Source organism: Micropterus salmoides, unplaced genomic scaffold (assembly GCF_014851395.1).
Source record: "Micropterus salmoides isolate LMB-PRFRI ecotype aquatic unplaced genomic scaffold, ASM1485139v1 Ms_hic_scaffold_8, whole genome shotgun sequence".
NCBI lineage: Eukaryota > Metazoa > Chordata > Actinopteri > Centrarchiformes > Centrarchidae > Micropterus > Micropterus salmoides.
The window spans coordinates 32,404,117-32,417,505 of NW_024044570.1; the positions used below are offsets into that span (position 1 = coordinate 32,404,117).

Consider the following 13,389-nt stretch of genomic DNA (forward strand, 5'->3'; position numbering starts at 1 on the left):
ACAGGTGCATCTTGAAAAATTTTAATATTGTGGAAAAGTTATTTTTCCTCTGTAATTTAATTAAAAAAGTCACGTATTCTAGTTATATATTTTAAGTTTCTTTTTTTTGATTCAATCTTGATGATTATATCTTACAGCTCACAGAAATCAAAACTCTAGTATTTCAAAATGCTCAAAATTTGAATTTTAGAATAAAGAATTTATAATACTAAAACGTCGACCTGAGAAGAACACCTGCAAAGGTTTCCTGAGTCTTTAATCTCTGTCAGGTTCTGGTGCTCACAATGAACTTTTCATAAGGCACCTGTATGTGGCCGTACTACACAGTATGTACATACACACAAACACTAACAGGCACTTTGTTTCAGGGTAATTGTTGCTTTGCTTCTGAACTCATTGAGCTCTTTTGATGCTATGTGACTTTAGCGTAAATTCCTTTGACCTCCAAAAAGTCAAACAATGTAATTGTTTTGCATGAATATAAACACACTGATATCCTTGTCTCTGCAGCACTTCATTACACAAATACAGATCAAAAAATAAAGATTGCGTTTCTTTCACTGTAATCCTTTCAGAGTTGGGGCGTTCACTTCCTATCAACAAGAGGGGCGATCAGTGAAACCTCAAAATAATAAGCAGATTAAAGGCGAGGTGTTTATCTCATCCTGACTCAAAACAATTTTGGCTTAACTGATGGAATCTGTAGCGAAAACACAAAGCTGCTGCCTCATTTATATTTTATGGCTTTGCTTTTATCGAGAAATTTAATTGTGCAGCCATTACATGACAATTGGGGTTATTATTGTGAATGATTATTCAGTGTGTGTGAAGAAACAGGTAAAACAGAAGGAAATGGGTGGCTGCTCGATGATTAGATCTGGAGACTGTGAAAGCAGATCCCGTCAGTAAAAGACGGTGAAGCCTGCAAATATCTGTCTCCCTTGAGTTGAGTTGATATGGTTACATCAAGAGGATATGTCACAAAATGCAGTAAATCCCTAATCACACAGTGTAAACACTGGTGATTGGATACCCTAATTACTTCACTGAAACATAACAGATTATGTGGATTAGCTGTTAATGCTGAGCATCGTCCCGCATCCACGATGTTTAAACCAGGATTTAATCGCATTTGTCTTTGACTAAAAGAAATCAACGCACCGTGCTTTCAATGTTACGTTAAAGATAATAAGAACAACGGGAGGACTGTGTATGTTGAGGAATCTCATTAAGATACAGAAACAAAGTGAAGATGCAAACGCGCAAATATATTTAAGATGGGAGATGATTCTTGGTTCAGGGCAATCTAAGTATCAAAGCTGATGACAGATGTGTTTTAAGCAAATTAGCGTCAGCTTTTCCTCCTTCTCTCAATTTATCTCATTTGTTGTCAAAGGAGTAACTTTTCTGTCTGATTTCCATCAAAGCAGTCAGTTTGATGCTCTTTTGCTGCAAGTAACAACTCCTGATCCCTCAACAAACACACGCACAAGCACAAAACACCTTTGCTTTTGTCCAATTTCCAGTGAAGTTGTCAGTTTGGAACAAATGCTGAGAGGCAGCACAGTCAGCGTCTGTCTTCCCCTCACTCCCAGGATGTCCAACAGTTACCAGATGAGTGAAGCAGTTCAAGGCTGAAGGAGTGCCTCACACACACACGCACACGCACACCCTTCACTGCTCCTCTTATCGATTATCAGACAGAAACACGGACAGCGTTTTGTTCCTGACCACCTCTCCTTTGTTTTCATTTAGCGCTCTGCTAGCATGCTGTGGGAGATTGATAATTGTGGGGTTCACGGAAGGGCAGGAGGATGGTGGCCGATGCCCAGGATGATTAATATTCCTGGAAAACACTTTGGCTCTCTAGATGCCTCATCCGAGCTGGAGACACCTGTATCTTTTATTAATGATTCACTTAGTTCTGCTTTATTAGGCCACAGCTGGTAAGCAATGCTGTTCACAGTTTGCTAGAAGGCAGAAAGTGTGTTGAGAGTAAAAGAAAACCCATGCCAAGTTGTTCAAAGTTCATCTGTCATTTCTAAATAAAATCCTGTTAATAAGGTCTGTTTGCGCCAACTCTTGACAGACTCCCCCTTTTCTAACTTTAATATACTATCTGTACCAGGACTACACTCTCAGAATAGGTGTTTGAAGGAGAGCGAGACGGCAGTAAAGGGCAGTTAGACTCGTCAATGACTCTCTGTAAGTGAAGAATAGGGAGATCTTGAAGCGCCATCCTAGTTAGTTAATAGTGATAAAATACACCAGAGTGGAGCCTTGTTAAGGCTAAGAAGCTGCAGTTCTCTTTTCAGCTGAAACAAGCTGGGGTCATACATACTGACTTTCACTCTCTCAGGCCCACCTTGTGAAAAGGACTGTCCTTCGGGCAACTTGCCTTATTAAAAGAGAGTTGAAGCAGTTTCTGAGGAAGAGCACCTTCGACTTTGAGATGATTTAATAGACTGTAATCTAAACAGCAGCTAGAGATAATTGTAGTGTGATGTGTAGGAGAGTGTCCTGTAACTGGAGGACCTGGGTTCAAGTATTCCTGTGAGGAGTCATGCCTGCTAAAGTGTTCTTCAAAAGCTACTAAAGCTGAAAAAACTCATTCTGGGAGCTCTGAGTTGGTTGATAAAGCTGATAAGTACCAAGCGTCCTACATGCTTTCACATGGGTGTCCTCCCACCAACAAGTCCGCAAACCTAAACAACAAAATAGGTTGTTTTATCCATGCCTCCCAAAAGGACACATATAAGTGTTTCCCATTCTAGTCCAACAGACCTTAACTACATTAAGTAAGTCATGATGCATATCACGGTGAAGGAACTCGTGTTAAGCCCATGACAAAAGTCACATAAGTCACGTGACGGAAGTCTTAAAAATCAAAATAACTCACTATTTACTTGGTTTCACTAGGGTCTCGAAAGCAGCTCTCCTGCGTGAAAGACTATGTTGGTTTAACCAGTCCCTCTACCAATCCACCTCCCAATGTGGACTTTCTCCCTATTTATATATCACCTCATTTGCTACCGTCCAGCCACTAGAGGTCACTGCCACAATTCATGTAAACATGGTTTGTAATAACATGCTGCATAAACATCCTGTTTGGTCGTTTTTCTGAAGAGGACAGGCTGCCTCCCACATCACATCTATTTCATGTATTTTCACAAATTCCTCACCATATCCTCAATGTATGGAGGACAAAAAAATGATAATGACTTATTCATTGATAAATAAATAAGCACATAAATAAATGCTGTAATTAAAACACTTAAAAGCAAATATAGCTGATCATAAAGAAAAGATGCTATTTAGTCTAGGAGTCTAGTCTAGGAGAGCTGCACATTTATCATTTTATACCCCCATTCATGCTGGCTCGGCTGGCAGAAGTCAACACAGTGGACACTATAACGCTACCGCCACTAGCGTTTTGGTGTGTACTTGCAGAAAGATGCAGAAGTATAAATCAGGCTTAAGAGAGAGACTAGAACAACTTACCTTCTTAACATACAGATACAAAAATTAAGAAATACAGAAATAAATAAATGGCTTTTAAAATTTATTTAAGAAGTTGTTTATACAGTAATTCTTCTATGTACTAATTAAAATTATTATTCAATAATGAATTAGTCTTTCTTTTATCTCCATACCATTGCAACTTTGTACTGTAGAAGTTGTGGCTCAGGTGGTAGCACAGATTTGGCAATTAATCACTGGGTTGGTGGCTTCTCCTACTGTATTCATCAGAAAGACACTGAACACCCAATTGTTGGAAATGTGCACTATGTTTATGGAAAATATTATCCGGATCTGAGTATCTCAGTATGAAAAAATTGTAACTGTGTACTACTACTCTACTACTGTAAGAGTAAGAGTAGAATAAGAGTTCAATAATGTGAAATCACATTAAATAAGTAATAAAGTCAGCATCAGGCCAACATCACACACTCAGAAACTATATAACTACAGAAACTATAAGCTTATGACTGTGGTTGGATCTCTGATAAAACACAGCCAACAACAATGGGAGTGCTAATACACCTGCAGCTGCTTAACGTCTCCCTAAAGTGTTTTACTATAGAAATATCAATAACACTGCCGCGGGCTGTGTGTAATAAAATAATTATAAAACACAGCTTTAAACATCCAGAATGATTAAAATCTGAATAAAAAAAAGCAAGCAGCTGCTAAACAAATTAAAATGTGACTCACCAGTTTGTGTAACAGGAACAGAGAAAAAAAGCTTCATCAGCAGAAATATCTCCAAAACTTCCATCCATCCATCCATCGTCAACCGCTTATCCTGCGTACAGGGTCACGGGGTCTCCAAAACTTAATAAATAAAAATAAACATAAAACAACAAGATGGATTAAAAACTGGCCACTGTTGAAATTATAGATTGTGTCTGTGGGCATTGCTGTGCATCAGTAGGGGGTGGAGGGCAGTAAGCTTATTAAAAGCCCTGTTAGTAACAGATAGAGGGAAATATGAATCAGCAAAGTTAAAATTGCCTCTTAAAAGACACCCAACATCCTAATGTGTGCTCTGTTTAATTTTAATAAAAGCTATTATTATTTGTTATTGAAAGGGGACTGCAGGGCCACTCTGCATCAGAGGGGTGTAATTTTGGGCCTAGCATAGGGCCAAGAAAGGTGGGAAGGAGAAACAATAAGAGAAACCAACCTACGCAATGATGAAAGAACAATTTTCCAATCACTGTATCACAAACAGCAGAATATCAACCCTGTCATAAACAAAAAATTTAATACTCACATGATTTGTGTTATTTGTTGGCCATTGTACAACAATTTGCTTGTTTGTCAGTTTGTCTGCCTAGACATTTCTAAATCATGCATGCTCTTTTAAACATTGCTGGAGCAAAGACTTCTGGGATACCAGTATGTTTTTCCTTTTATAGGAAAGGTGAGGAACCACTGAAGTATCGAATTCTCTAACATCATGTAGAGAATTCCTCCGGCTGTTACCATTACCATTACCACTGGGTAGAAGTCAACAGATTTAGTTGAGAGCCTCTTCATAGTAAAATAACTTTTCAGGCAAATCCCGAATCTCTATCACCTCCAAGGTGCTTTTCTGCAGCTAAATCTTACCTTTAACCTTTTCAGTCTCTTTGTATGTCTACACATGTTGCCCTTCTGAAAGAAGGCAAGTTGACCCCAAACATAGTATAGTCACATCACCTGTCTTTTTATTACCTCTGCTGGAACAGTGGAATATGTCCTGACGTGTGGTTTAATTTCAAAGTGCACCTAACACAGAACTTTTGCAGTGGCAGCCGAAATTATTTGACCAAACATAAGTTGGTTATATTACACATTGAAATAAATAGTCAACTCCAGCAGTGGACTCACTTATGTACTGGTTGCAATGAGGAATAGCAACAAGGCAACTGCACCTGCAAAGAAACCAAGAGCTCGAGGACAAATGCAGAATTGTTCTTATTATAACAAGAGATATGAAAAATAAACTATAAAATGTCAAGATGTTCTTTCATGATATCTGTTGCAAGGTAGACTTCTTGTTTTTCTCTTTTCCTGGTGGACAGAGCCATCAACGTGTATGATGTCGGAGTGGATCAGCTGGTCGGCCTGCAGTGTGTCCTGTGGGATGGGGATGAGGTCTAGAGAGCGATATGTCAAGCAGTATCCTGAGGACGGCTCGCTCTGCCAGCTCCACACTGAGGAGACGGACAAGTGCGTCGTCAACGATGAATGCTGTGAGTCTTTCTTTATATATCACTGCGTGTTTGAGCGGGTATGTTTGAATTTAAGTGCACTCAACCAGTTCCTCAATTTTAAAATATTCTAATTTCATTTTTTATCCATGATGTGGCCAAATCAACAGTGCCTATAATTTGAGCCAGCTGTTTTTCACACAGGAATCAACAAACTGTCTAATGAGTGGTGAGTTGTGTTCACCTCTACAAATGTAAGAAGTGAAGTGCAGTTTTATTTTATTTTCGAAACTTGTGTAACAGATATTAAATTATCAGAGCTTCACTTTATCTGGAGACTTTTATATTATTCACCACAAGTGGCCATATGTTCAGATATAAACATTCACGTGTGCTTATGGTTGCTTAGTATGCTTATATTATCATAAGTTAATGAAATATATATTCTAATGACTAGATTTAAAACACAGTATTTTCCTGTATTCTAACTATGAGCCCGTGTACAGTACTGTGGTAAGTACATTTACTCAAGTATTTCCATCTGATGCTACGTTTTACTTCTACTTCAGTTCAGAGAAAAAAAGTTTTACTTTCTAATCCACTGCATCTTTGTCACACCTATAATTCCTAGTTACTTTTAATTTTAAAACACGTTAAAATATAAAACAATATTATAATACAACAGAATTCTAGACGTACGTATCTAGTAAGTATGAAAGGGCACAATGAGTACACTTTTAATTTCAGAACTTTAAGGGCATGCTTTTACTTTGAAAAATTGAATGTAAGGCTTTTACTTGTGATGTAGTATATTTTACATTACAGTATTTTTACTTTTACTTGAGTGAACCACTGTCCTATCTAGAGCAGAGGTCCCACAGTACAGACACAATAAAAGAGTAATTAATAGAAATAAATAAATACAATAAACATTAAAGCCAATGTTTGGTAGAATTTTAAAAATGCACTTGAAGCTCATTAAATCAGTTTTTGAAAAGTATTCTGCAAAGTTCATTTTGTGCAGTTATCCCAAATCCACTGGTTCTAGGTGGTTGGTTGGCTGTGAGAGCTGACAGAATTCAAATTAAAAAGCACTGTTCAGTTAGTTACTTAAATCACATAACCTGGACTCACGAAGTCTGATAAAGGCTGCTGCAGTTTTAGACAATGTGTTTATAAATGACATTTTATTACTATTTGCTCAATCTAAGAGGCTGAACGTAACTTACGCAAAGTCTCATCATTTGAGACTTATTTCTCTGATGTGAGAAATAAAGAAGATAGATAATAATCATGGTAAATATTCTCTAAAATCGAGCCAAATGATTTGACTTCAGCAGTAAAAGCCAAAACTGGATCTCTTTATGGTGGAACTGGCAAATACTGAAACACTGACATACTGTATGTGAATTTGTGTTTTGTTTTGTTTTTTGCCCACAGCATCCAGTAGCTGTGTGGTGACTGAATGGGGCGAGTGGGACCCCTGCAGCGTCACCTGTGGGTTGGGCATGAGAAGACGTGAGCGGATGGTGAAGATGCCTCCTATAGACGGATCAATGTGTAAGACCGAGGTGGCCGAAGTGGAGAAATGCATGATGCCAGAGTGCCGTAAGTTATCAAATATTTATTTCCTTTCATTTTGATGCTATTGTGGTTTTTGTGTTTGAATTCTTGTGCTTGTGTGTGTTTGCAGATACCATCCCTTGCATGCTGTCACCCTGGTCTGAGTGGAGTGAGTGTAGTGTGACGTGTGGGCGGGGCGTACGGACTCGTCAGAGGATGCTGAAGTCTGATCCTGCAGAGTGCACCGAGGAGCTGGAGCAGACAGAGAAGTGCATGCTGCCCGAGTGCCGTAAGTAACAAAGTACAAAACTGCTTTCATACAGAGCTGTTTTCTGTGCCCTGCGTTAAAGATGTGTTCCAGCTGGGTCTGATGTAAGTAGGTTTGGCCCTCATTTCTAACAGTTTCAGAAAGTATGTGTTGACACTGTTGGAGTCCAGAACGGCAAGTAAAGGTCAGGAAGTGGTTGCAGGATCGGCCAGGTAAAAAACTTTTTTTTTCTTTTTCTTTTTTTACATTTTTTAAATGAATAATTAATAACAACCAGTCCGATCATCTGACAGCTTTGCAAGCCCTAACTGCCCCGAGGCTGGCCTGTTTCCTGCTTTTTTTTCATATGCGTTCTATTTAGTGTTAATTCTGAGGTCTCATTTCATAACTATTGCATGTTTTATTGTTCCCATTTTCAGGTGCATGCCTTATGTTTAGCATTGTGTTTATGAATTGGTCATATTAATTCTATTGTTTTTAAAAGTGTATTTATTTAGTGGCTAGGCTCCCCTGCTACACATGTACTCTTGGTATGTGGTACTTTATTATTTTTTTATATATTGTCTGCTCTGACCTTTCTGTCTCCTTTGTAATTTATCACTTTTCACAAGTGACTGAACTAATTTCCCTTCTGGGTATTAACAAAGTTTTCCAATCTAATCTAATGGACTCTGGTCTACAATGTTGCTGCTTCCCTGGATCTTCACAATTATACTGGTAAAAAAATGCTGTTTACTAATAGAAATGGCCAAAATTACAAAAGAATCTTACAAAAAACATTTTCTTTTACCTTCACAAAGCACCTGTGTTAATCTGGGTATCAACATGGCATCCTCCAGGGCGTACACAGTGGCCCTGCCACACTTAGCCCCCATAAATCATGCCTTTCCTATTTCCATGGCCATTGACCAAGATTTATTCTCCATATCCATGTTGCATTTCAGTAATTATTTAGTATGCCCCCTTCACTTTCCCTCAGACCTTGGTAACTTATAGAGTGAGGGGGAGCAGAGGATTGAAAATGGTAAACACTTGCTATTGAGCAGACATGAGAATGGAGAATAATGAATTAGCAGGGATTCAGACTGAAAACAGCCCTGCATTAAAACAGCTGTGATGGTAGGAGCATGTTGTCTAAGGTGCCGCTGAGATGATGAAATACAAAGTCTCTTCAGATGCCAGAACACTGCGCAATGGTTTATAATAAACTCAGACAGCGTTTTCTCTGTGAAGTTATTATTGCGGCAATCATTTTATCTTCGGAGACGATCGCAAGGAAAACAGTAGAAATATGCTGTTCACGTTAAAAAGGAACCCACCAGGATTGTTGTTTGCATGTATAAGATTGGCCAATGCAGATAACTGGAAATGTGCTAGAAATGAATCTTAAATGCCCATATATGCACAAACCAGGCAGGCACTGTATGGATGAAGCCCGATTTGAACCCCTGCCTAATTTTCAAATTGTTTAGAATTGGTTGTCATTTGATGTGCAGTTTGATAATGGCCACAAGGTTTGCTTAACTGTCTGTACAATCTACTATCTATGATCTAGCTGTCAGAGGACTGGTTGGATTTCTGTCAGGTCAGAAATTTTGGTCGGGGTCTTTGTGCAGTTGCACAGTCCAATTTCCAACATGGCTGCTGCAAGAAATCTATTATAAATTTTAGTGGACTTGTTTTACTGGAATAGTATTTCTCATGCTGTGGCTAAAATTATGGGGTTGACTGAGAGTACTGCGATAGAAAACTGCAGAAAAAAAAAAGCAGTGTCTGCCCAGCGCTCCATATCGCTTGATCACACACTGTCCAGAGGAACTGAACTGGGTAAGCTGACCTCATCAGCCCAATGTTTAGCTGGGTCAATGTCACAGACGTCACGACATTTAGAGTGAAGGGCAGAGAAGTGACTGGGAGCTGTCAAGTGCACAACTGAACTCAGACTGCTAAACGTCATCTTGAGTTTATCAATCAATGGAAGAAATATGCTACAAAATGTTTTCCTGGCCTTATATTTGTTATTTGCATATCAATCTGGCATTTAATTGTCTGCCTCCCCTTTACTGACATATCCTCTTGTTCCCCTCCTTCTGTTCCTCCTTCCAGCTGTCGACTGCATGATGTCTGAGTGGTCTGAGTGGTCTGAGTGCAACAAGTCCTGCGGTAAAGGGCACACCATTCGGACCCGTATGATCAAACTGGAGCCACAGTTCGGAGGCAGACCTTGTCCCGAGAGCATCCAGAGGAAGAAATGCAAGCTCAGGAAGTGCAAAAAAAGTACAAAAAAAAGGACGAGAGAGGTGGACGAAAGAATGGTGGAAAGAATCTGTTTTAGTGTCATAATAAGCGATTAACGAGACCCGAGTTGACATGCTACTGTTTCTTCCTGCAGGTTGCAAGAGGAAGCCGTGGACCAGCTGGACGGACTGTACCAAACCATGTGGAGGGGGGATCCAGGAACGTTCAATGATGGTGAAGAAAAGAGCTAAAGCCTCTCTGATGGAGAGTTGTAAGAACCTGAAGGAGATCCGTGCCTGTAACGTTCATCCCTGCTAGGGGGCACTACTGAGCTACAGAGGAGGGGAACAGCGGGTTAAATACGCAATGTGTGAAAATATGGGTTTATTTGTTAAAGATGACGATAGGGATTAACTTTTTGTGTACAGGGATGTGAGGTGAGGGTGAGATGATGGGTTAGTTTGAAATTTTGGGAAAAGGAGATGAGTTTAGGTAAGTCGGCTGGAGGGGAGAAGAAAGGAGGGAAAAAGCAGAAGATGATACTGTGCTGTTTAGTGAAGCCATTGTAGGTATTTAGTTAACAGGGCTGACTTTTACTTTAGAACACAATGGAAGAATTAGAGAGTTATTTCTGTGTCCTGCAAAAAATAAAATCAGCTTTTCAGGGATTGTAGAAGAAAGAAACTACAGTCGCTTTGCCATTGAAACATTTTTTGTGTATTTTCAGTAGTTTTGGACGTTGGGGTATGAAATACGGTTAGGGAAGAGATCCTGGTATTCCCCGGAATCTGCTCATATTTTCTGAGAAAAATACTCACATCATACACCCACCTCTGCTCTGGGGGATTTTTGTTCCCTGACTTTAGCCTTAAAGGCAGGCAACTTAAGCAACTCTTAGAGCAGCACCAAGCCTGGGAAGAAGCGCATTAAGGACAAACTCTGAGAACAAAAGTCCACTCCCTTGTTGTCATTTCATAATCCATGTACTTCATGATATGGAGGATTTTTGTTAAAACACTAGTAGCTTGCTAAGTGGGCACACACAACTACAAATATGAAGCAAACACAGCAAGGCGCAGTATTAAACAGGAAAACAATTTGACAGCGAGGACATTCACAACAGTTAAGAGCTACAGGGAGAACAGCTCTAGAAAGAGACGATGACACAATGTTAGTTAACAGCGTTGCACCGGCGGCCACAGCACCTATGGGTTGATCAGTGGCGGAGGAAGTGTTCAGATCTCCATTACAAGTAAAAGTCCTGCGTTGAATAAGGTACTTAAGTTGAAGTACAGATGTATTATTAGCCATTTGTACTTAAAGTAATGTACAAAGTGCTGGAGCTAATTTGAACAATTTTATATCCGTTGCTTCGTGTAATCCATAACAGAGCATCATATTTTATAAGCTCAGCATACAGTATGTTACACTGTTTCCCTCTGAGTAGTAGAGTAGAAGTATGAAATAGCATGAAATAAAAACACATCAAGATACCACTACATCACTGGAAGCACCGTCCCCAACATAAAGTGCAGAGCAACGTTCAAAAGTTGTACTAATCAAACTTTGAACCCTTGTATGAAAAAGTTTAAAATGGCAACTGTCACCTAATTGAGAAAAGGCATAAGCTGAAGATGTAGAATTTTTTTTGCAAGACATAGATGCTCATACAGGAAGTCTTTAAAGACTTGTGGATGTACTGTATATCTAACCACAACACTTATAATGACACTACTATGTAAGTACTAAAAACCACTTTCCCTAATAAACAGACATTTAAATGGAGATGTTTTATACTGTTAAGAGTAGTCTTTATATACTGTACTGCTGTTTATTTGTCGTTTCAGCTGATGTAGCATTAAACCTGCGATAGCTCTCGCTCTGTCAGAAGATCTTACTTTAGCATGTGCAAAGATGATTCTTTTTGATTGGACATTTCGCTTTCTCTGCCGTAGATGTTGTCTTAAAACAGATAGCTAAATGACTGTATTTGCCTTTGTTGGTTCAGAGAGTTTGCTGCAAAAGAGGTTGATGGAAAACATTGCAGAGATTTCCACAGTATTACAAACTGTAAACTGACAGCTCAGCATACAGAAGACTGTTACTGGGGGCCTTGGTTACAACACACTGTTTTTATGTATTGTTTTCATTGCACTTTTCATAGTGTTACCTTGATGAGTGTGATCTGTATAATCTTTTTTTAATATTACCTAGCAGATTGTGTTGCAGTTTTCTTTTCTGTTATAATAAGAATGTCATCACCAAAGGATTTTCTGTAGATTTGTTTCTTTCTTTGTCTCTGTATCACATGGCAATTTTCTAAGAAACCACCTTTACAATAAAAAATGTAACTGTGAAAATCATGACGTCATTGGACTCGCTTTCACCGAGAAAATTTTATGAGAACTGCTTGTGCTATTACACCATGTTGAACTGCATGTTTCAGAAGATGCAGGCACCGGGGTCTGTGTCTGGCAGTCCTTTTTTTGGAATATAACAAAAGTGACATTGTGACACAGTGAGGTCAGGAGAAAAGAAAAACATCTGAGGGAAAAACAATTGTTAATTTTGAAATTGTCATCATTTTAACCCCTGTAGCACTAAAACAGGAAAAGATGCAGAAATTTGTATGAAACAACTGTCCAGTTGCATTTATTTATTCCTCTATATATTTTTGTTGGAAAAAGTCTACCCCTTGTTGATTGCATGGTCATTTGAGTCTGAAACCCAAACAGGAAATGTACTTACCATATCACTCCACTAGATGGAGGTAGAAGAATGGTAAATCATATAACCCATGAGGAAATCATGGTAAAGAGGATTCTGGGAGCAGCTCAAACATTATGTCTTCCTAATTAAATAATCATGCAGATATTATATAAAATACTTTCATCTTAGTATCCCTCGTTATTACAGTACTGTTCTATGTTTTACATTTTACATTTTTTGTGAAACCGCATCACAAGAAAATTCATTATGCATAACAACATCCATCCATCCATCCATTGTCAACTGCTTATCCTGCGTGCAGGGAAGGCTGGAGCCAATCCCAGCTGACATGGTACAGCCTGGACAGGTCGCCAGTCCATCGCAGGCATAACAACATATATATTTTAAAGGATCAATCCAGCTATTTTAATTTTATAAATGTGAAAGATTTGCATGTGGCAAATAAAAACTAGTCAAAATGAGTACAGCTGAGTCTGAAACTCCAAACAGAGAATCCTACACGTCCCAAAATGCACCTCAATAGCTTCTTATGTCAGTCCCTCCCTGCCTGGTAATGCCAAGTGTTTTAAACGCCACACCCACAGTTGGTAAAGCAGGATTTATGATATTTAAAGTCTCCAGCCCATTTAGAGATAACCCTGATGACATAATCAAGGTTCATTTTCTCAGACTAGACAAAACTCCCCCAGAACCACAGAAGCCATTATTCAATTGTATTCACTATAACTAGTAAATTTATGTTAACATGTAAAATCACTGGACTGCCATTTAACTATCCAAAAGAAAAGACAAAAAGGTTTTCATGACAAAACTGCATGTTAGGTCAAATGTTTAATAAGGTTCTATTTTGTTCACTTAACAGCCCACATGTCACGAGTAAAGGATGCTCAT

At 38.8% G+C, this 13,389-nt stretch overlaps 1 protein-coding gene across 2 annotated transcripts in view; it reads left to right on the plus strand.

Moving 5' to 3' along the window:
* LOC119893591 (spondin-1-like) overlaps positions 1-12,131 on the plus strand; it is a 102,083-nt gene extending 89,952 nt beyond the window's left edge. Inside the window, exons 12-16 of one of the 2 annotated variants that reach the window (XM_038705841.1) lie at positions 5,571-5,741; positions 7,140-7,307; positions 7,393-7,551; positions 9,637-9,807; positions 9,923-12,131. In XM_038705841.1, coding sequence (XP_038561769.1) covers positions 5,571-5,741; positions 7,140-7,307; positions 7,393-7,551; positions 9,637-9,807; positions 9,923-10,086 — 833 coding nt within the window. In that variant the 3' untranslated portion in view covers positions 10,087-12,131. The remainder of the gene's footprint in view (positions 1-5,570; positions 5,742-7,139; positions 7,308-7,392; positions 7,552-9,636; positions 9,808-9,922) is intronic. The other variant, XM_038705842.1, reaches the window with a different exon arrangement.
* The last annotated feature ends 1,258 nt before the right edge of the window (positions 12,132-13,389 follow it).